This window comes from Narcine bancroftii, chromosome 6 (assembly GCF_036971445.1).
Source record: "Narcine bancroftii isolate sNarBan1 chromosome 6, sNarBan1.hap1, whole genome shotgun sequence".
NCBI lineage: Eukaryota > Metazoa > Chordata > Chondrichthyes > Torpediniformes > Narcinidae > Narcine > Narcine bancroftii.
This window is the reverse complement of record NC_091474.1, coordinates 99,341,158-99,366,151: the sequence shown is the minus strand read 5'-3', so window position 1 is coordinate 99,366,151 and position 24,994 is coordinate 99,341,158. Positions and strand designations below refer to the sequence as shown.

Here is a 24,994-nt window from a genome sequence, read left to right as displayed (position 1 = left end):
ACGGAATACATAACCAAATCAAAAGGAAGAAACTGCTAAATTTACTGAAAAAGGAAAAAATTGATATAGCATTTGTGCAAGAAACTGAATTGGAGCACAAGAAATTAAAGAGAGATTGGGTAGGACATGTAACAGCAGCGTCGTATAATTCTAAAGCAAGAGGAGTAGCTATATTAATCAGTAAAAATGTACCAATTAAAATAGAAGAGGAAATAATAGATCCAGCAGGGAGATATGTAATGATAAAATGTCAGATATATTCGGAGTTTTGGAATCTACTCAATGTATATTCACCTAACGAAGATCAAAAGTTTATGCAAGATATTTTTTTGAAGATAGCAGACACGCAAGGGAACATATTAATAGGAGGGGATTTCAACCTTAATTTGGATTCAAATATGGATAAAACTGGGAAAAAAATTAACAGAAAGAACAAAGTAACCAAATTTATAATTAAATCGATGCAAGAAATGCAACTTTTGGATATATGGAGGAAACAACACCCAATGCAAAAGGAATATTCATATTATTCGGGTAGACATAAAACATACTCAAGAATATACCTATTTCTGTTATCAGCTCGTATGGAAGATAGAGTAAGAAAAACAGAATATAAAGCTAGAATATTATCGGACCATTCACCCTTGATATTGACAATAGAGTTAGAGGACATCCCTCCAAGAATGTATAGATGGAGATTAAACTCCATGCTACTTAAAAGGCAGGATTTTAGAGAATTCATTGAAAGACAAATTAAAATGTACTTTGAAATAAATAGAGTCAGTGAAAGATAAGTTTATACTATGGGATGCAATGAAAGCGTTTATTAGAGGGCAAATAATAAGTTATGTAACCAAGATGAAGAAGGACTACAATCAGGAAACAGAGCAGTTGGAAAGGGAAATAGTAAATATAGAAAAAGAATTAGCAATGAAGGAAGATACAACTAAAAGAAGAGAATTGGCAGATAAAAAAATAAAATATGAAACACTACAAACATATAAGGTGGTGAAGAACATAATGAAGACAAAACAGAAATATTATGAACTAGGGGAAAAAACGCATAAAATTCTAGCATGGCAGCTGAAGACAGAACAAGCTAAGAAAATGGTATTGGCATCAAGGAAAAAAGACAAAAAAATCACATATAATCCAATGGAGATTAATTAAAACTTTAGAGAATTCTATGCACAATTATACCAAACTGAAAACGAAGGGAAAGAAGGCAAAATAGATGAATTTTTAACTAAAATTGAACTACCAAAATTACAAATAGAGGAACAAAATAAATTAACAGAACCATTTGAAATAGTAGAAATACAAGAGATAATAAAAAAGAACTACCAAATAATAAAACACCAGGAGAGGATGGATTCCCAATAGAATTCTATAAAACATTTAAAGATTTATTAAATCCTCCCCTCCTGGAAGTAATCAACCAGATTGACATAACACAAAGCTTACCAGATTCATGTGAAACATCAATAATTACAGTAATGCCAAAGCAAGGGAAAGATCCACTCGCACCAGCATCATATAGACAAATATCATTACTTAACACAGATTATAAGATAATAGCTAAACTATTAGCAAACAGATCACCAGATTGTGTACCTAAAATGGTAAATCTAGACCAAACTGGATTTATTAAAAAAAGACACACAGCAGACAATATTTGTAAATTTATTAACTTAATTCATGCAGTAGAAGGGAGTAAAGCGCCAACAGTAGCAGTTGCTTTAGACGCAGAGAAGGCCTTTGACAGAGTAGAATGGAATTATTTATTCAAAGTATTGCAAAAATTCAGTTTACCAGAGAAGTATATTAATTGGATTAAAGCATTATATAAGGGACCATTGGCGAAAGTGACAGTAAATGGATATATATCAAAACAATTTAACTTAAGCAGATCAACAAGGCAGGGATGCCCACTATCACCCTTATTGTTTGTGTTAGCTATAGAACCACTAGCAGAATTGATAAGAACAGAAAATAATATAAAAGGGATAAAAATAAAAGACAAGGAATATACAATCAGTTTATTTGCACATGACGTTATAGTATACTTAACAGAACCAGAACTATCAATAAAAGAATTATATAAGAAATTGAAGGAATATGGAGAAGTGTTGGGTTACAAGATTAACGTAAATAAAAGTGAAGCAATGCCAATGAATAATGCGGATTTCTCAAAATTTAAGAAGGAATCACCATTCAGATGGCAAATGCAAGCAATAAGATACCTAGGTATACAAATAAATAAGAACCTCGGCCATCTATATAACCTTAATTATTATCCACTAATGAAAAAATTACAAAACGACTAATAGGAAGGATAAACTGAATTAAAATGAACATTTTCCCAAGGATACTATACCTATTTCAGGCATTGCCAATACACTTGATGGAGAAATTCTTCTAGGAGTTAAAGGAAATAATAAGGAAATTTTTATGGAAAGGGGGGAAACCGAGGATAGCACTAGATAAATTAACAGAATGGTATAAACAAGGAGGTTTACAACTGCCAAGATACCTGAACATATATTATGCAAATGGGATGAAAAATTGGTACAACATAGGAATTCTCCAGTATTACATCATCTGCTCAATATCTGGAAGAAGATTCATGTAGAAAGGAATAAAACAAATTACCAATTACCAAAATTAATACTGACGCAAAATCAGCTAATCCCTTTTACAATAGATAATCTTTCCTTTAGAGAAAGGGAGAAAAAAGGGATCAAAAGAATAGAAAATTGCTTTTCAGGAAATAAATTATCCCTCCAAAACACAGAGGGGGAGGTGGGCATTGTTAGTTAAGTAACTGGCAGCCAACGTCCTGTCAATCAGCTAATTCTCCACCCACTCTGGTATGTTTCCTGTTGCACCATGGGCTCTTATCTTGTTCAGTAGCCTCATGCGCGGTCAGGGTTGGCATTCATGGTCATAGCCCCCAAGTGAGGTGCTGTGGCCCCTATGCTCATAGCCATCGCTTACCATCAGGCCTGACCCTGCCACTAGTGAACATCAACCGTCACTAGTATCCAGTTCGATGTGCACTAGTGATTCTCAATACAATAAAAGCAGGACTTTCAGCTGCGACGTCAGAGGAACGGTGGGGGGTTAATGTTCATTCAGCAGCTAAGTACTGGTCCCTACAACCCCTGCTGAGCGAGTTTATGAGTGTTGAATTGTGCCCCCCCACCCCAACCTTGTGGCACCTTGTCAAAGGCCTTCTGAAAACCCAAATACACAACTTCCACTGCATCTCCCTTAACCAGCCGGCTTGTCGCTTCCACAAGGAATTCCAAAAGGTTTGTCAAGCAAGATCTTCCCTTTAGGAACCATGCTGGCTTTGGCTGTCCTGCCATGTGTCTCCAAGTACTCTGTAACCTCATCCTTGACAATCAACTCCAACATTTTCCCGACTACTGACATCAGGCTAATGGGTCTGGAATTTCCTTTCTGCTACCTCACTCTTTTTGAATAGTGGGGTAACATTTGCGATTTTCCAGTCCCCTGGGACCATGCTAGAATCTACTGATGACTGAAAGACCATGACCAACGTCTCCACGATCCATCTGGTGCAGGGCACTTATCCACTCTTAGGCTACTCAGCTTTCTGAGCACCCTTGAAATTGTAACTGCACTCACTTCCCTTCCCTGATGCCCTTATTGTCTTTCACAGTAAATACTCATTTAGTTCCTCTGCCATCTCCCTGTCTCCCATTATTTCTCTAGCATAATTTCCTAGTGGCCCTACATCCACTCTCACCTCTTTTACTCTTTATATACTTGAAGCACCTTTTTGTATCCTCCGATGTCATTTGCTAGACGAATTTCGTATTTCATCTTTTCCCCTTCTAAAAGTTTTTAAAGTTAGTTTTTAAAAACTTCCCAATCCTCTACCTTCTGTTGGAATCTAGGGGTTAAAACATTATGAAATAAATGATTAATTAATAAGTTTATATTTACTGCATGGTTCAGGGAAAAAGAGGAATGTGATTAAGTGGCAATCACAGCATGGAGCAAAGTTGGCTGAGCAAAATGGTCTGCTCCCAAATACAGGGAGAGGAAATGGATAAAACGATTTAGGAGGAATGCTCAAACTAAAGGAGGTGGTGAGTAGCACAGGAGACACAGGCCAGACCAGAACAAAGAATGGCCTGCAAGAAACAAAGGGAATGGAAAACCAGTCGAGGAGGAAGATTAAGGCAGGAGGAGGTGTTAAAGAGAACAGCAGAAATTGGCCAGACAAGAACAGAATGGTGATTAGAAATATCTGAGGATGAATTAATTTCTGATCAACACAACAGGATAGTCTGGCCTGGAGGATTAAGATGGGAGTGCTACACCCCAGATATCTGCAAAACAGGAGATGACTTGTGATAACCCTTATGCAAAAAGATCTAGCAAAGGAAGACAACTTTTGTTTTGTATGATAATGAAATCTAGCAAAGGAAGCCAACTTTTGTTCTGTATGATAAGGTTGATCTATATAAACTGAGCCAACTGGACAATAGGGGTCAGTCTTGGGGAGTAGCTCACTGTGCAGGTGACCTATGAACTAATGAGTGACCCAGAGCTCTGTTAAGTTTTATTCTTGTGCTGTGTAATAAATTGATTGTTGAACCGAATACCTTCTCCTATCACTTCATTCAAAGAACACGCTGGACTCAGACTACACATAGACTAAATTAAGAGTAAGGTAAAGCCAGAGTCCGACACTTCCCACTGATTTTGGCTTCCTTGTCTGCTCTCTCTTTTGCTTTTCCGTTGGCTTTGACTTCCCTCATCAGCCAGTTACATTTTTCTTTTAGAATATTTTCTATTTTTTGTTAAGTAGTATTTATCCTGCAGCTTCCTCAGTTCCTGAAGAAATTCCATCCATTGGTGCTCTATCGTTTTCCCTGCTGGTGTTGTGACAGAGTATATAGAGATGTTTGGGAGATAAATTGGGAAAGATTTGTTAGAGCAGGTCACACTCAAACACTGAAGTTTTGCAGGAGCTTTTGCAAGTGCTCAGAGACTCAGGATGGACTGTTATTTGCAAAAGGCAACAAATGTAACAGGCAGTGGCAGCTGTGTCTGGAAAAGAGCATTTACTCTCTGGAAGATCATGTGATCTTTGCAGGCAGAAAGCAGAAAAAGAGAGGCTTTGCTCTCAGAGTTGGAGGGAGTGTGAGAGAGAGGGAGAGAGGAGACACATTATGGTTAGGGTTAACTTTGGAAAACGGCCTGGTCAAAGGAGAGGACTAGTTGTCTGGTGTTTCCCTTGGAATAGGTGAATCAGAAAGGAACTCTGTGGTGACCTGAAAGAACAAAGTTATCATCTGGAGACACCGGAGTGGCGGATTATAAAGGAATCAGTTGTGGATGTCCTGGAACAAGAAAAACTCTCTCTGAAAACCAACAAGAACCCTTCTGAGTGGTAACCATTTACTTGTTAAGCACCAAAGCCTGGTGAACTTTATTAACATTAACCTCTGCGCACAGCACAAAATTGCCTGCAACCAGTGAGATTCGACTGTGAACCAAATAACTTGGGTGAACTTGCACACTCATTACACACATATGCACTTAGAATTTGAAGTGGGGGGGGGGTTAGGTAAGTCAATAGAGATAAGTTAAAGTTTGATTCTATTTCATGCTCAAAGCTACTTTTGTTTAAGTGACCCTTTGTCATGGTTCATATCTATTGCTGTTGGGTTTTGGGGTCCTCTGGACTTGTAAGTGTCCCCAAGTGTCCCCTTTCAATCTACTTTGGCCAGTTCCTTTCTCATGCCACTCTAAGTCCCTTCACTCCACGGAAATAGTGACACATCTGACTTTTAGTTTCTCCTTGTTAAATTGAACTCAGTCATATTGTGATCACTGCCCTCTATGATTCCTTTACTCTAGAACACACGTCAAACTCAGGCCCGCAGGCCAAATTTGGCCCGCAAGATCATATCAAATATCTATTAGAGCTGGCCGCTGCGCCAGTATAGTGCATGCACAAATACCAGAGTACTTTGCAAATGCGTTGGCACTGGCCCGTTAGCCCGCTAATCGCCCCCACCTCCTCTGTTTACTTTCGTTAGCATCTGCAACCTGTCGCCAAACTCACATGTAATAAACCCCTTACGAAAAATGGCCAAACGAAAGACAGAAAACAAGACCTTTCAAGACAGGTGGGAGGCAAACTCTGACCCCAGAGTTTGATGAACTTGCATCTAAAAAGAGATGCCAAGTATCTGGTTTAGACCCAGGTGCATCAGAATAAATCAGTGTAGCAAGCTACTTGGATTAATATTTTCTTTGGTTAATTTGGACTGTTCATAGTTGAAAGATTGGATTTTCATTGAAGCAAGTTATTTTTTTGACTTGTTGGCTTGTGAAAAAAAATACATTTAAAAGGAGCTTAAAGGCTACAGAGAAATATTATTTATTGAATATTTTATTTCTCATTTGTTAATGCTTCTTCTGGAAAGTTTAACCAAAACTATTATTAAACATTTATTTTAATAAGAAAAAGTTTAACATTACATATGTTGAAAGAAGAGAAAACATGCAGATGTTGTTGAAAATTTTCAATAAATATTTAGTTTGGCCCACAACTTAGTCCAAGTTTTTTAATTTTGGCCCTCTGTGAATTTGAGTTTGACACCCCTGCCCCTGAACATGGGTGGTGTGACAGATTATGTTGTTTATATTGTATATAGGTATGTTTTTGGGAGATAAATTACAGCAGTTTTTTTTTAGTGTAGGTCACATACAATCACTTTAAAATAGATCTTACTTAAAATACTAGAGCTCTGCTCATGCTGGACATGTCAGCACCAAGAGGCTTTGCAAAAGCTTTGGAGAGTGCCTAAGAACTTCACTAATGGATTGTTGTTTACAAAGAGACAACAGATGAAAGAACTTGTCGGAGCCGCAGAATGTCTGGAGTGGAACCTGCTGTTCTAAGAGGGTCATGTGGTTTTGCAAGCAGAGTAAAACAGGTTTTCTCTCTGAGAGAGAGCGGGCACACTTACAAACCGTGCTCCTAGTCACACTATCGCAAGCCAATATATCCCTGTGAGCTGCAGATTCACGTCAGAACCGCATGTGGCTGGGAAACTGCAGTTTGGTCACCCCTGATAAGTTCTCTAATCACCTTTGGTGCATCCCCCAATCCAGTGAAGCTGATCCCCTATTGGACTCATCAACAAGCCACTCGAAAAAAATTATGCCAAATGTCATTATTTCAGGAGAGAGAATGAACAGAAAGTGTAAAGAAACAAAGAACATTGCTCAGGTGGGCTGTGCAAGATTAAAGTGCAGCCCCCACACTTGAACAGACATTTCCTGTGTTTCCCAATGAAGTTTCTGAAAAGAGCTCAATTTGATGCATACTGATTACCGACGGAAGGAACATACATGTCAAGTCAAAGAGTCGGCTGTTCAGTATGAACTGAACCAACTTCCCAGCAGAAAATGAAGAGGAGACTTGAAACTGATCTTTATTGACAAACCAATTTGTCTTGTCGCAACCAAATATTTTACAACAAACTAATGATTCAGAAACTGATCGGTAAGTATCTCCGGTTATACAGAACAATGATACTTGTATATTAATGAAATAGAACGCAGCTATTATTTTGTTAGTAAACTGAACACCAAAAATTTACACATTAATTATCACATCTGAAAGACAACCTTTGCTGCAGCTACAATGTTCCCATTAGGACTAACCTGGATCCTCCATTTTGCTGTAATATATCATCACTCAGGATCAAAGTTAAGACAGACCTCACAGGGATATGTCAGCACAAACAGGTAGATAAATGGATACCTCACGGGTATATCTGTCACGATAGGCAAGTAGGTGCATGGAAACAGGATCTCTGCAGATTGTTACAATGGACACATTTCAACATCAAGCCGGATCATATATTGCAAAACAAACATATTTGCTTAGAACCATAACTGTATCCAGGAGGCCGTCCCTTTCACTTCCAGATATGGCTTTTGCAATGTTCGACCGCCTGTCAGAATGAGAAAAGGAAACAAAATCAGTGGTTAAATACAGTTCACAGGACGGCCTGTACAGCTGTGAAGATTACGAAGCCACCAAGTCTCTGATTGTGGCAGAGCTTTGAGCAGCTGAATAGGTCAACATTAGAGGGCAGCGAAGAGTTTAACCAAGGCCTGAACATTGAATTTTGGACTAAAAACACAAAAATGCTGGAGAAACTCAGCAGGACAAAGAGTGTCCTTTATATAGCAAAGGTAACAAATACATAGCGAACGCTTTCTGCTTGAGCCCTTCCGCTCCTTTAGATTTGATGACGGCTCCAGATCCCAAACACTGACGGACCCTATCCACCCTGAGTGCTCTTTGACCCACTCAGCGCCTCCAGCGATTGTTAGTGGAAGATTCTAGCAGTACCGCCTTAGTGTTTGTTGGAAGGTACTTGTTAGTTCCTTGTTGGGGAACTGCGAGTGGGTATTAGAACGAGGAGCATTTCTCCACTGGCCAAAAAAGGGGAGCTTAAATTTAAAACTTAGACATACAGAACAGTAACAGGCATTTTCAGCTCACGAGCCTGTGCTGCCCAATTGCACCCCATTAACTTACAAACCCCGATACATTTTGGAGGGTGGGTGGAAACCAGAGCACCTGGAGGCAGAGACACAGGGGGAACGTACAAACAGCGTGGGATTTGAACCCAGGATGCTGGCGCCTTAACAGTGTTGCGTTAACTGAAATACTAACCATGCTGCCCAAAGTGGGAGTGGCCAGTGTAAGAGTGGGAATTTGAGGCAGTTGTGGAGGAGTTGAGGTAAGGGCATCCCTTTTATGGAACAAAACAATTCAGCAAATAGGTCCGGGAAAGGACAGGATATTAAAACTTTTTTTATGAATGGCAGTTAAGGCAGGCGAATGCTCCTCTTGCAGAATGTGGGTTGTCAGGGAAGCCAACGGTATCCCTGATGACTCCATCTGCGAGAAGTGGATCCGGCTGCAGCTTCTGACGTACCGAGTTAGGGAACTGGAGTTGAATGAACTTCAGATCATTCAGGAGGCTGAGGGGATGATAGACAGGAGTTACAGGCACACAATCACACCCAGCAGGTAGGAGAAAGTATCTGGGTGAGTCTCTCCTGAATCTGAATGTCACCCAGGGAATAGATAATAACATTTTGGATGCTGTTGAGGGGGTAGACCTACCAGGGACAAGATACAGTAGTCTGGCCTCCGGCATGGAGTCTGGCCCTGTGGTGAAGGGAGGGAGGAGGGGAACAGATAAGAAGATCCGTGGAAGAGATTGAGAATCCCAGATGGTACATTGTCTTCCAGGTGTCAGGATGTGTCAGATTGAGCTCATAGCATTCTCAAGTGGCCAGCAGGACAGTTCACTTCTGAATTGGAGGGTACAGATATCCTTGAGGGGTTGAGGGGTTTCCTCGTGGTGCTCTGGGGGGGGGGTTTAAACTAGATTGCAGAAGAATGGGAAGTGGAGTGCCAGAGAAGTTGGTGGAGTGGAGGAGGAAACAGACGATAAGACTGCCTGTAGAGGCAGAAATCAAAGCTGCCTCTATTTCAATGCAAGAAGTATTGCAGAAAAGGCAGACGAGCTGAGAGCGTGGATGGGCAGGTGGAATTAGGAGATTGTGGCCATTAGTGAAGCTTGGTTGCAGGAGGAGCAGCTGAATGTTACGGGCTTCCGCAGTTTCAGAAGCACTCGAGCAGGAAGGATATAAAGGGGAGGAGTGCTCATCAAATATCACAGGTGTACTCAGACAGAACAGAATAGAGGGCTCGTCTACTGAGGCTACATGGGTGGAACTGAGGAATGGGAAAGGTATAACCAGATTAATGGGGTTGTGTTTTAGACCACCTAATGGTCAGCAAGATTTGAAGGAGCATATCTGTAGGGATAGCAGACAGCTGCAGAAAACACAAGGCTCTGATAGTAGGAGATTTTAACTTTCCACATATTGACTGGGACTCCCACACTGTTAAAGAGCTGGTTGTCTAAGAGTTTGTCAAATGTGTTCAAGAAAGTTTTCTAAATCAATTATCGAAGTTCCAACTAAAGAAAGTGCAATACTGAATCTCCTATTGGGGACAGAACAGGTGCCAGAATTAGGTTTTAAATTTAGACATACAGCATACTAACAGGCCTCTCTGGCACTCGAACACTCAATTACAGCCAATTAACCTACAATCCCCCAAGTTTTGAAGGGTGGGAGGAAACCGGAGCACCCAGAGGAAATCCATGCAGACACGGGGAGAATGCACAAACAGCATGGGTTTGATCCTGGGTTGTTGGCGATGTAACAGCGTTGTGTTAACCACTGCAGTAACCAGAGTACTGTAGTGGGAACACTTTGGGTCCAGTGATCATAATGCCATTTGTTTCAATTATGGAGGACAGGTCTGGATCTTGAGTTCAGATTCTAAACTGGAGAACAGCCAATTTTAAGGAAAAGCATGGATTAGGCTGGGTTATTTTCTGTTAGGGATGGGTTCGGTAAGTGGAAGGTGACATTTTAAAAGTACAGAGTTTGTATGTTCCTGTAAGGATTAAAGGCAAGGTTAGAAGGGATAAAGAACCTTGGTTTGAGGGATAATGGGGATCTGGTTAAGAAGAAGAGGTTGTATAGCAGGTATAGGCAACATGGAGAAAATGAGGTTCTTGTGGAGTATAAAAAATGCTGCAAAATAAGGAAATCAGGAAGGCTAAAACACACGAGGTTGCTTTGGCAGAGGTGAAGGAAAATCTGAAGGGCTTCTATAGGTATATTAAGAGCAAAAGGATAGTAATGAACAAAATTGGTGTCCTTGAAAATCAGAGTCGGCTTTGTATGGAACCAAGAGATGGGGAGAATCTTATTTTTGCATCGAGGGAAGTGAGGCAAACATGGAACCTCTTCAGATTAGAGAGGAGGAGGTGCTTGCTGTGTTAAAGCAAATAAAGGTGGATAAAATCCCCATGGCCTGTGAAGGCATTACCTTAATCTGGAGGGAGGCTAAAATGTCCTTAGCTTCAGATGAGGCACTGGAAGATTGGGTGGGGGGAATTAGAGCTCACATTGTCTTACTGTTAAAAAAAGGCTCCTAAACTAACCCAGGAAATTATAGGCCAGGAGCCTGATTTCAGTAGTGATTAATAGTGATTAGAAGGTGATCTAAGAGTTTGGATGCTCAAGTATTTGGGTAGCCAGGGACTGCTTATGAATAGTCAATATGGCTTTGTGCATGGTAGATTGTGTTTAACTGATCTTAAGAGTTTTCAGAGGAGGTTACCAGGAAAGTTGATGAATTGGGATGTTGTGGTAATGTTGTACAAGATGCTGGTGACGAAGTATTTGGCGTATTGTTGTGCAGTTTGGTTATCTGACTGCAAGAAAGATATCAAAATAGAAGATTTACTAGGATGCTGCTGAGACTTCAGGAACTGAGCAACAGAGAAAGATTAAACAGGTTAAGATTTTATTCCCTGGAGTGTAGAGGAATGATGGGAGATTTGATAGAGGTATACATCAGGGCACCAAAGACATTGCTGATACCAGCTGCTTGAAGTAGATTTAAAGAAATGATTAAACAGTATAGTTTGGAAACAGGCCATTCAGACCAACATGTCCACACCGACCAATGAATAGCCTCCCGAGTTGGTCTCGTGGGCTTGGTCCATAGACCTGGATGCTTCTCAAAAGCTGTGAATGACCCGGACCTTAACCAGCCTCTCAGGCCGTGTTTGTTTTCTCCCCAAAATCAAACTACATAGAAAGGAAAACCAGTCTTTTGGCATAGATTTACATATACCAATCCACGCTACATTCATTCCCTAATTTGTTATGTAGCACGGTTGCTATTGCTGTGGTCCCTTGCAATTACTCCCCCTTCTTTGCTTGAGAGGCTTCCCTCCAGTCTCAGCCTCTCAATGTCCGGCTGAAGAGAGACTAGAGTCTGCAAGCCTCAGTGTGGCTCTCTGCATGTACCTTCAGGCAGGGTATCTCAGGTTCTGTCCACTCTCTGGGGGAAAAGATCCTCTTCAGAGCCCCCTTTCCCCAGCAGGCGGAAAAGTGCACTAATGAGAGAGATGATGAACCAAATGTAACACAGGTGGTCGTGTGAATTTCATGAATGTTCCATTCCTGGGAACCGATTTGCACCCACCCCCCCCACCTAATTAAGTTGTGTAAACATTTAAGGGAGAATTTCTGTAAAGCCTGACAGCAGGTGAATCTAAAATTTGGGGGCATAATTGGAGCTGTGAGAGAGAGGAAGGATTTACGAGGGGCAGTTTCTTCACAGGGGTGGTGAGTGAATGGAATGAGCTGACAGAGGATGATAGGAGCAGGTACAATTATTATGGTCAATAAAAATTTGAAGTGGAACAGTAGAAGTCCCAAAAATTCAGATGCCAGAATTTCAGCCCACCCGAGAATGAGGACTTCTCAAACTCTCTCAAGCTTTTTAACTTTAGTGTGGGTGTGTGAGAAAGCACCACAGATGCACAGTGCCCACATGACCATGACCATGGGTAATCATCACTAAGAAATTCATTTGTATACTGTATTTTTCTTTTCCAGTTCATTTTTAAAGATAATTTTAAGCACATTATATGCTTTTTTTGCAGTGAAATATTCTATGTTCACATTTTTGACAAGTGTTGACTTTATTTTTCTTTAAATTGCTTGTTTTGATCAACGAAGCATGCTGTATCTGTTAATGAACCAACTATCAAAACTTACCTGTTCATCACTTTATTCCACCTTAAATTTGAATTTTATAAGTGCTAACCAAGGGATCGACCCAATCCACAAGCAGTTTAGGAGTTCTACTGTACATAGATGGGATAGGTTTCTGGGCCAAATGCAAGCAAATGGGGGCAGCTCAATCTGTTTGGACAAGATGGGCCAAAGGTCTTGTTTGCATGCTGCTGAACTTTAGAACTTGAGTTCGACTATCCCAAAAGCACATCCAGGTAGGTGGAATTCTGTTTGATGGTGTGTTGCTACTTACGTTGCACAGGTTTGCAGTTTCCATGTTCATGCACCAGTATGACGGGCCCCAGACACATTTATCTGCCCCCAAGAGATGTTTATTTCCTTCTCTGCAAACACCTAGTTCCTGCTCATGAAATATAGAGAATAATAAGACAAATGAGTTTCTAAAATTGCAGTGCTTTTAAAGCAATTAAAAAATGTTTTGCTTAGTTCCCTAATCTAACTGTTGGGTGATTTACTTGATTAAAATGAATTTTACATGATTAAGGATGATAATACTTTTTTTCCAAATTACTTTTACGTTTTTCACCAATTTTTGTCTTTTCAATTATTTATTCTTAAAGCAGGTAAACATTCAGGAAACTAGAACACTCACATATCCTGCATCCACAATCCCCGTAGGTTCCAGATACCAGAGGTTTTACCATACTTGGGTGAGAAAGACCCGAGGTTATGGGCCTAACACAGGGAAATGGGATCAGTGCAGATGTACACTATGATGGGCCAAAGGGCCTGCTTTATTCTGCGATCCATTGGTCAGTCATAGCGTGATTTCAATGTCACACCACAGATCACAGAAAAATGAAAGGCACCTGAATGCAAAAGGGAAGAAATACTCCAGAAATATACTGATTAATATCCTATGATATCCTATCAGTCAGGGAGTGATGGTCAGGTAGAATATAGCTGTGCTTGTCCTTTACATCTATTCAGACTATTAAAATGCAAATTGTGGACAGATTGAAGCATGATTTTAAAAATGTATCTCAAATGAAAACAGAAGTGAGTCAAGACTAAAGCACGTTCTCTGACAAATTGCTCCTTCCATTGAATCGTGTTTCTGGTCCAACACCAGCTCTTGAGGTTGGAATCGAGGTTGTGCTGCATTTGGATAATTGTGTTCCGTTTTAATCAAATGTGCTGCAGGAAAGATGCCATCCAGGTGAAAACTGCACATTTATGAGGATGTTGCCAGGATCTGGGGCCTGATCTTAAGCAGACTGGGGCTTTATTCTTTGGAGTGCAGGAAGCTGACGGGCGATTTCAGAGAGGTGTACAAAGTGAATGCAGAGAATCCTTTGCCCAGAGTAGGGGAAATCAGTAACCAGAGGGCATGGGTTTAAGGTGAGGGGGAACAGATTTAACAGGAACCTGAGGGGTAACTTTTTGAAAAAATAGAGGGGAGTGGGTGCATGGCTGCTGGTGGTTGAGGCAGGTGCAATTGCAACATTTAAGAAAAAAAGTGGACTGATACATGGATAAATGCAGGCAGATGGATCTACTGGGGGGGGCAGGGGGTCAGGGCAGGTTTGGGTGAGCAGCCTATTTCCACGCTGTGTGACTCTGTGACTTTAAACTACAGTAAAAGCCCTGGTATCCAGAATTTAAGCAACCGGCAAAAAAAAGGAAATAAATAAAAATTAAGATAAATTAAAGGTAAAAAATAGACGTTTAAATGGTTCGCCAATCCACCACTTGTACACCAGGCGTCACCTGCAATCAGTTTTTGTCTTTTAAATTGTTAATGCATTGTAAGAGAAAGTCAAACACAAAAGTCCACAGGTTGTGATTATAGAAAAAACACTGGAGGAATTCAGCTGGTCTTTTCAGTGTCCATAAAAAGCAAAGTTATGTTGCTGATGTTTTGGGTCGGAGCTCTTCAAGGAAAAAGCAGAATGAGCCAGAAGCAGGAAATTTCAGGATTCAGTCGATGCCGGCTGGGGGGAGGAATCCAGACCACAAAAGGGGTTCATTGGATGTGGTAGGGGAGATGTAAGAATTTCTCATGTCTGTGCGAAAGACGGTGGAGAAGGGAGACACAGCGCTGGGGGATAATTGGTGGGGGGGGGTGGGGAGGGTTTTAACAAAAGCCAGAGAAGTCAATATTAATGCCATCTGGTTGGAGGGTCACCAGTGTTGTTCCTCCAAGTTGCGGGTGGTCCTAGTCTGGCAGTGCATGAAACCATAAACAGACATGTCAAATGGGATGGAGAAAGGAAATGGGTGGCCACTGGGAGATTCACTTTATTGCGACAGACAGAGCTGAGGTGCTCAACAAAGCACCTGGACGGAGCTCAACTGGTCGAGAGTCTGTGCCCAGTCTCTCCAGTGTAAAGGAGGCCACAGAAGAGTAAGTCTCAAACAACTGGAAAACATACTTATCCAGGATCTACCAATCCCCACAGATGCTGGATACCAGGGGTTTCTGAAGGGTTGGGTTAAAACAAGCCTTGAAGTATGACAGGGACCAGGTGACACAGCTGATGTGAGCTCAATTTATGTGACTAAAGTGATGGACGTCCAAACACAAGACACTGTTCAATTCACAGACAAATAATGGAATTGTAATTCCTGGAGAAAAGCAAATCATACTCACTCTGCAAACAACGGCAGGATCCAAACTCTGCAACAGAAGCTGAAGCAACAATGATCCATACTGATTTATCAGATCGTTACACTGCAATAGAGAATTTACTATAGTTGGTGAACATTTAGACTTGCAGTGTACCCTGAGGTTACAGATCCAAATTCATTCCCAGCAGATGGAAGCAGAGCGTCACAGACAAGAGTTTCAGGGAGGTGATTACACTAAAGGTTCAGCTGACTAGATGAGGTGGTGCAGGAGTTCCCTCCTGTTGCTAGCCCCTTCTCTAACAAGTTTACTCATTTGGATACTGTTGGCGATGGGGGGGGGGGGGGGGTATTGAATAGCAGCATTGTTGGCATTGTAACTGCCTGTATTGTACAGCTGAGTACATCAAGGACTAATGATGGGATTCCACATTCAGTGACACATCTGGCTGCAAGTGAGACTCCAGACTGGTGTGTTACTTCCCTTGTGCTTCGAAGTGGGAGGGTGAATATGAAGAGGTTGCAGTCCATATTGCTATCAAGGCAGGAAGATGATGTCCGACAAATGGGAATTTTGGAGGTTAGACAGAAAGTTACAAAGAAACACAAGTTCTAGAGTTGTAACCGGAGGATGTCATATTGGGCTCTCTTTCTGGGCAGGTGGGACTTGTACAAGAGGGAGGGGTAGCATCAAAACTGCAGGGGCATCAATATCCTTTCCAAATGATTTGCTCGTGCCACTCAGAAGGTTTTAAATGAAAACAGCAGGTGGTGGGAACTGGAGCAGTGGAATACAGTGAAAAATGGGTAAAGGGGTAGGTTGAGGTTGAGCCCAGTAGTCTAATAGAAGTCAGACAGGCAGAGCCCAGTTAATGAACACAATGAAGCTGATGCCAGGATATTATTCACAGGCAAATGAACATGGACCTGCACGAGTGCACGGAACTATGTCGTAGTCATCACAAGGGCAGGACTAGAGTTTGGCTTTTGCAGGTGTGAGAGATAGAAATGAGTTGGGGGAGTACACTACTGGAGTAAAACATCTAACGTTTTGAGCCTCAAGGTACCTGGAGCCCTTGAGGAAGGGCTCAGGCCTGAAACATCAGTAATATAACTTTATCTTCTCAGAATGCTGTGAGACCTGTTGAGCTCCTCTGTTTTTATTGATTTACAAGACAGATCAGGGAGGATGTCACAGATGCAGTTTGAGGACTTGCCCACTGAGACAATATGGCTGCTATGAAGAGTTATACTATCTGGCTCCCAATAGCTAACAGGTGGGGAAATCAGAGAAGTAGGCAGATTATGGAAAGATGTGAAGGAACAGGGTTGTAATGGGTGGTTTCAACTTCCCCATTATAGATGGGACTTCCTGAGTGTAAGGGATATAGATGGTGGAGAATTTGTTGGGTGCATCTAAGGGGGGGGTTCTTAACACAGCTTATAGATAATCCAGCCAGGAAAGATGCCCATCGGGACCTAGGTTTGGAAAATGAGCCTTGCCAGGTGATTTTGGGAATCGTGATCACAAATCCTTGAATTTTTAATTTCTTTTGGACAAGACTGGGTCTCAGGGGACAGTGCTGTGGTGAGGGAATGCCAAGTATAATATTGGACAGGAGCTGGGGACAGTCGACCAAGAGCAGCTGTCATCAGGGAACTGTACGTTGGACACGTGGGAGTCACTTAAAGGCCAGCTGGTCAGAAATCAAGTTGGCCATATTCCTGTGAGGAAGAAAGAAAGACAGCAAGGATCCAAGACGTTGTAAACCTGGTCAAAGGAAATGAAAGCAAATACAAGCTTTAAGGAAGCTGAGATTAGATGGGACTCACAAGGAATACAAGGGAACAGGAAAGAGCCTAAATACTAAATAGGGAACCAGGAGAGCTAAAAGGGTTCATGAGATGCCCCTGGCAAGTAGGATTAAGAAGAAACCCAAGCCATTAAAAACAAGAGCAATGCACAAAAGAAACTCAGCAGGTCACACAGCATGTACAGGAAGCATATGGTAACCAAAGTTTCGGCCTGAGCCCTTCGTTAAGGTACAAGCACAAGGCAGGCAAGCGCCTGAATAAAAAGGAGGGGAGAGGGAGAAGGAAAAGGGTAGGGTGATGAGCACAGGCTCACAAAGGTCATCGGTGGATAGAGGTGGGAAAAAAAAACTGAGAAGTGATAGAGGAGGGGGTAACTGTGAATGGAGAGGGCAGAGAAAGGGGTGGGGAGCTAGAATAAAGGAGAAAGAGGGATAGAGAAAGAGACTCAGAGGAAGGGTTTAACAGAAACTGGAGAGTCAATGATAATGCTGTCTGGTTAGAGAGTGCCCATACAGACATTAGGTGTTGTTCCTCCAATTTGCAGGTTTGACAGTGCATGAGGTTGTGGATAGATGCATTAGTATGGGCATGGTGTGTGGAATTGAAATGGGTTGCCACTGGAAAGTCCCTGTTATTGCAGAGAATAGAGCAAAGGTGCTCAACGAGGCAGTCAATCAATCTGCGTCCAGAGTGTTGCTTCACTTACAAGGACTGTACGAGTCCCTGAATGCTGTGAGGGAGGAGGTGTGGGCATAAGAGGCATCACTTGTGGTCACAGGGGTAGGTACCAAGGGGGCAGTTAGTGGGAAGGGATGTGGATGAGGAATCTAGGAAAGAGCAGTCCCTGTGTCTGGGTGGTGGAATCACACTCTAGTTGTTAGAATGCGAAGGGTGGTGAGGTGGTAGGTGAGGATGATGGAAGTCCTGTCCTTCTTCCGTGTCTCCGGGTGGAGGGGGCCAGGCAGATGTGTGGGAAATCGATGAGATGCAGGTAAGAGCTGAGTTGATGGCAGTACAGGGAAAGCCACGTTTTCCCTAATGCACTACCAAACCAAGGATACCGTAAATTGTATGAACAACTGACCTTTTGATGCTGTGTGACCCACAGAGTTTCTCCAGCCCTTGGGTGGTGCACTACAAGTCTGCAGACTTTCCTGTTTAACTTCAAATTAGAAGATAGCTAGAGAGAGAGATCACTCAAGGATAAAGGAAATAATTTATACCTTGAGTCAGAGGAAGGAGGTGAGCTACTAAATGGGAGCTTTTCATTGACATCCAGCAAGGACAGGATGGCGGGGTGATGGGGAGGGGGGGGGGGGGGCGGATGCAGATACTCCTGGAAATATTGATGTCAGGAAGGAGGTGGCATTTAGTTCCTCAAGGAATGTTAAGGCGGATGTTCCAGGTCCTGATGGGATCTATCCCAGGTTATTGAGAGAGGCAACTTTGACAATCTTTGAATCCTCTCTAGCCACAGGCAAGATCCCAGAAAACTTGTTATTCTCGCCTTGAGAAGGTCAATGGGATGAATCCAGCCAGTGAACCTTTTATCTGTTCACTGGAGATGATTAGGATTAACATTTCATCACATGTGGAAAAGTGTGGGCTTATTATGGAGATTCAGCATGGTTTAACTCCTGGAATTATTGATGTCAGGAAGGAGGTGGCGTTTAGTTCCTCAAGGAATGTTAAGGCGGATCTTCCAGGTCCTGATAGGATCCATCCCAGGTTATTGAGAGAGGCAACTTTGACAATCTTTGAATCCTCTAATCCTCTCTAGCCACAGGCAAGATCCCAGAAAACTTGCTATTCTCGCCTTGAGAAGGTCAATGGGGTGAATCCAGCCAGTGAGCCTTTTATCTGTTTACTGGAAATGATTAGGATTAACATTTCATCACATGTGGAGAAGTGTGGGCTTATTATGGAGATTCAGCATGGTTTCCAGCAAGTTTTTTGAGGAGATGACTGATAATAAATTTATGCGGCTGTTATCGAGACTTGGCTGATGCAGTTACCAAGGTTTAGACGATGTTTCAAAAGGGATAGGAAGGGAAAGGTGGGGGTGGGGGTATAGATTATTAATCAGGGAGCTGGAGAAAGGGAGCACACTGCAGAGATTGTTTACCACATCAATGCCAGAGACCACACCCTCTGGGACTCCCTTGTTCCACTCATCACTTCCCACTAAACCCCCCCCAACAGACTACCCCTCCCTGAGACTGCAAGAAATGGTACACGTACCTACACCTCCTCTCTTACCAACATTCAGAGCCCAGACTTTCCAAGCAACACTTCACTTGTGAATCCTCCCACGCTCCAAAGACGTGTAGGGTTCGTAGGTTAATTGGTAATATGGGTGTTTTTCGGCAGCAGGGGCTCATGGACCGGAGGGCTGCATTTGAACTGCTGACTGGCCCATTCCCTCCAAGAGCCCGTTTAAAAAAAAAAGCGGTCATCTGTTGCTATGAGAGATCGGAGTGTCACACCACCTGCAGTGTCACAAGGGACACCACTGACTCATCCACACAATCACTCCCTGAATAACATATCCGCTTATCACCCACGGGTAGAGAAGGAGGCCATTGCTGCACCCTCCCTGTGGTCCTGATGTTCTTACCTCATCGAGCACTGATTTTGGCATCAAGGAACAGACTTTCTTCAGGGCAACCATGATCATTTCCTCAGTTCTGTTCTCTTCCAGTAAATTATCTAAATATTCTACCATTTCCTTGCAGACCTCACAGAAGACTTGCACTTCCAGCTGACTTGGCTTGGTTTTTATGGGATCTGGAAGAATTATGCAGCAGCATAAAAAGGTTAACATTTACTGGAGATGGTGCCATCATAAAGGTGAGGAGCTATTAAAAGAGTTGTCACACAATCAGAACACAAGAGGAACAATACTGCAGTTTCAGGGTAACGTGTAAAATGAAACATTACAGACCTATGAAAACCTACTGCACAAAGATGCAACTCTTCCTTCCCTCACACACACAACACTACTTCTCTTGCCTCCATGTTCCCAAGTCTTCCGAATATCACTATTGTACCAGCCTCCACCATCAGCCCCAGCAATGCATTCCAGGGGAGGGGAGTTTGTGCGTGCGTGCGTCTCCCTTATGATCATGTTGTCCAGAATTTGCTACGGTCTCCCCACGACGAAGGTGCTGTCTTCTCACTCTATCTCTGCCTTTCAATCTCTACCAAGTTACCCCTCAGCCTTTGTCACTCCAAAGAATCAATCTTTCTTCATTAGATAGGTTCTCCAATCTAGGCCACACCCTGGCCAATCTCCTCTGCACTTTCTCTTGGTCTTTCCTGTAATAAGCTGACCAGAACTGATACTCCAAGTGGGCTCTCACCAGTTTTACCTCATGGATCTTGAACTCAACTGACAGATGAATGAAGGGAAACACACCATATGCCTTTTTGTGTGGCAACATTGAGGTTTTATGGACCTGGACCCCTGCTAAGAATCTTGCAATTAATCGTACTCTGCCTTCAAGTTTGACCTTCCAAAGTGCATCATTTCACACTTGATTGAACTCCGTCTGCCATTTCTCTACTCGATTATGAATCTTCTCTTCATCCTGTTGTAATTACGGCTACTTTCTATAATATCCACAACACCAACCTTTGTATCATCTGCAAACATACTTTAAAAAAAATATTTTATTTAAGAAATTTAAAACCACATCCATGTATGCATATTCAATAAAGCTACAAGAGAAAAATAATTACACAGTATCTGTGTGTGTATATGTATATATATATATTTTTTACACATACACACACAAATAAAAAATAAATATATTTATAAATATATAAACCCCACCCCCCTCCAACCCTCCTCCCACCAACCCCTATAATACATCAAAGAAAGAAAAATAAAAGAAAGGGTTGGGAGAAGGTCAAAAAATATCAACTCTCAATACAAATAATAATGGAACTGGGCATTAACAACAGGATGGGCTGTCAAGAGAGTCCTTCAAATTTTCAAACCAACATGTTGTGTTGTAAGCTCCATATTTAAAAAAAAATTGATAATCTGCAAACATTCTGATCTACCCCTCCACTTCTTCATTTAAGTAACAAAAAATATCAAGAGAGATCATGAACATCATCTATTGAGAAACAATTGTTTTTTTTTGTGGTAAATCCTGATTAAACTCAAGCATCAGCAATTTATTATATCCTAATTCTAAATATTAGTCAGTCGCCTCCGAAGGGAGAGGATTGAATTAGATGTTTAGTGTTTTTCTTTTTAATCCTTTTTAATGTAACATAGGTCTCTGTACTATTTGTATTGCTGGACGAGATATGTTAATATTTTATTCTATTGTTATGGAACATTTATTTGATAAAGCCAATAAAAATATTGAAAAGGAAAGGGAAGACATTTGCCAAATATTGCAGAAGGACGTGCAGTTTACAATGGAATTTAAGAGAGAGAAATATGACATGTTACATTTTGGGAGGTCTTACATGGGTAAGGCCTGCACAGCGAATGATAGGAATCTGGGGAACATAGTAGAGCAGAGGAATCAGAATACAGGCACATAGTTACCTGGAAAGTATCATCACAGTTTATCGGGTTCAAAAAGATTGGCCCAACAGCAGAGGATGGCAGAATTGCTGTCCTGAAGGATACTAACAAATCAGGGAGATTTCATGGCAAGCTGATAGTTTTCTGACAAGTTTTTGAACTTTGGAAGTAGTGGGAGGAACAGAATGGTCAGCATTTCAAACCCCAAATCTAGAGATTAGAGGAGGAAGCCCATGTAGGAGCACAGACAGTACATCCAGTTTATTACCACTGGGAAGTCTCTTCAAGGCATCCCAACGTCAGATAAACATTCCTCTTCTCTTCATTCTGGCAGTCTCCATCTCACTATCACCCCCCCTCCCCCCACCACTGCGCTCACACACCGTCCTCTTTACACTGGCTTCTCCTTCATTTCTCCAGTCTCAATACATCCTTTAAATCCAAATGTTGACCATTCTTTTTCTCCCACTGATGATGCCCAATTCCTGCAGCCGTGTAGAAAAACAAACAGAAATGCAGGAGGAACTCAGCAGGCCTCGAAGCGTCCATAGGAGGTAAAGATATGTTACCAATGTTTAGGACCTGAGGCCTTCTTCACTGCAGAAGCAAATTACAGAAAGGCATCAGAACAAAAACTGAAGACTGGCCGGGAAGGAGTCTAGACCAATAAAAGGTGTGAAATGGATCTGATAAGAGAGGTGAGAATTGATTTTGGCTCTGTGAAAGGGATGAGAAAGAGAGAGCTGGGGAAGGGCGACAAGGGAAAGGGAGTGGGTGTTGAACAGACACCAGTTGGAGGGGCCTAGATGGAAGCTGAGATGTTATTTCTTCAATTTGCAAGTGGTCTTAGTCTGGCAGTGCATGAGACCATGGACAGACATGTCAGCAAGGGAGTGGGATGGAGAATTAAAGAGGGTGGCTCAGCTTCTCCGATGTCAAGAAGCACCGACCTGGTGCCAGGGTCCGGGATGTTGCTGCTTGTGTCCCAGATATCCTAAAGTGGGAGGGACAGGAGCCAGAGGTCGTGGTACATGTAAGTACCAATGACTTAGGGAGATTAGAGAAGAGGTCCTAAAAAGTGAGTACAGGCAGTTAGGTAGGGAGTTAAAAAGAAGGACTGCAAAGGGGGTAATCTCTGGATTACTCCCTGTGCCACGTGACAGTGTGAATAGAAATAGAATGAGGTGGAGGATTAACACGTGGCTGAAGGGGTGGAGTAAGGGGCAGGGTTTTAAGTTTCTGGATAACTGGGACCTTTTTTGGGGGAGATGTGACCCGTACAGTAAGGACGGGTTACACTTAAATCCCAGGGGGACCAGAATCCTGGCAGAGGTATTTGCTAGGGCTACTCAGGATCCTTTAAACTAGAATGGTTGGGGGGAGGGAACAAAATAGTACAGAGCAGTAAGGAGAAGGTTAGAATGCAAACAAAGAAAGTTTGTAGTAAGTATTTGAATATGGATGGGCAGGTGATAGAGAAGGGAAATGCTCTGGAAGAAGATGAAGGGCAATTGGCAGGAAAAGTAAATAATGTTGTTATTAAAGATGAGGGAAAACAGGGATTAAAAATTGGGAAATCTCTGAAATTCATATATTTTAATGCCAGGAGTATTGTAAAAAATGTGGCTGAGCTGAAGGTGTGGATTGATACTTGGAAGTATGATGTGGTAGCGATTAGTGAGACATGGTTGCAGGAGGGATGTGATTGGCAACTGAATATCCCTGGGTTTCCTCAGAGGTGGGGTTGCATTGCTTGTCAGGGAAAATATTACAGCGGTGCCTAGGAAGGATAGATTAGAGGGCACATCCACGGAGCCTATTTGGGTGGAACTGAGAAGTAGGAAAGGAGAGGTTACACTTGTAGGGGTGTATTATAGACCACCCGAGGGGACCGAGACCTAGAGGAGCAAATCTGTAGGGAGCTAGTAGATATTTATGATAAGCACAGGGTTGTAATTATGGGAGATTTTACTTTTCCACATATAGATTGGGAAACACATTCTGTGAAAGGACTGGATGGGTTAGAGTTTGTGAAATGTGTGCAAGATAGTTTTTTACAACAATATGTAGAGGTGCCGACCAGAGAAGGAGCAGTGTTAGATCTACTGTTGGCAAATGCGATGGGTCAAGTGACGGAGGTTAGTGTTGGCGAGCACTTCGGGTCCAGTGATCATAATGCCATCAGCTTCAATGTCATTATGGAAAGAGAGAAATCAGGGCCAAGGATTGAGGTTTTTGATTGGGGAAAAGCTAGATTTGAGGAGATGCGAAAGGACTTGCAGGGTGTGCATTGGGACAATTTGTTTTATGGGCAGGATGTAGTAGAGAGATGAAAGTCTTTTAAAGATCAGATTTTGAGAGTGCAAAAGCTTTATGTTCCTGTTAGGTTAAAAGGAGGGGCAAAAGGTTTGAGAGAGCCGTGGTTTTCAAGGAATATTGGAAACTTGGTTCGAAGAAAAAGGGAGGCGTACATTAGATATAAGAAGCATGGAGTTAAGGAGATGTTTGAAAGATACATTGAATGTAAGAGGAATCTTAAGAGAGGAATTAGGAAAGCTAAAAGAAGGTACGAGAAAACTATGGCAAGCAGGGTGAAAACTAATCCAAAAGAGTTCTACAAATATGTTAATGGTAAGAGGAAAGCTCGAGACAAAATTGGTCCCTTAGAAAATCAGAGCGGAAAACTGTGTGTGGAGCCTAGAGAAATGGGGGAGATATTGAACAGTTTCTTTTCTTCGGTATTCACTAAGGAGAAGGATATTGGGAGATGTGAGATAAAAAAAGCAAATTGGGTAAATATGGGGAATATAGAGATTACAAAAGGTGTAGTTTTAAGGCTTTTGAAGAATATAAAGGTGGATAAGTCTCCGGGACCAGACGAGATCTTCCCCAGGACATTGAGAGAAGTGAAGGAGGAAATAGCAGAGGCTCTGGCGGTAATTTTCCAAATGTCATTAGATATGGGGATAGTGCCGGAGGATTGGCGCATTGCGCGTGTGGTTCCGTTATTTAAAAAGGGTTCAAGGAGGAAGCCTGGCAACTATCGGCCTGTAAGTTTGACGTCTGTGGTAGGTAAATTAATGGAGAAAATTCTTAGAGATAGTACTTATAAACATCTGGATAGACAGGGTCTGATCAGGAGCACTCAACATGGATTTGTGGGAGGAAGGTCATGTTTGACCAATCTGATTGAATTTTTTGAAGAGGTGACTAGGAATGTGGATGAGGGTAGCGCAGTGGATGTTGTCTATATGGACTTCAGTAAGGCCTTCGATAAGGTACCACATGGAAGGT

At 42.0% G+C, this 24,994-nt stretch overlaps 1 protein-coding gene across 1 annotated transcript in view; it reads right to left on the bottom strand.

The window, feature by feature from the left end:
• Positions 1 to 7,471: 7,471 nt before the first annotated feature.
• psap (prosaposin) overlaps positions 7,472 to 24,994 on the bottom strand; it is an 86,407-nt gene continuing 68,884 nt past the window's right edge. Inside the window, exons 12-15 of the mRNA XM_069885878.1 lie at positions 19,772 to 19,941; positions 15,365 to 15,445; positions 13,004 to 13,111; positions 7,472 to 8,012 (exon numbers count right to left, since the gene is read on the bottom strand). Coding sequence (XP_069741979.1) covers positions 7,977 to 8,012; positions 13,004 to 13,111; positions 15,365 to 15,445; positions 19,772 to 19,941 — 395 coding nt within the window. The 3' untranslated portion in view covers positions 7,472 to 7,976. The remainder of the gene's footprint in view (positions 8,013 to 13,003; positions 13,112 to 15,364; positions 15,446 to 19,771; positions 19,942 to 24,994) is intronic.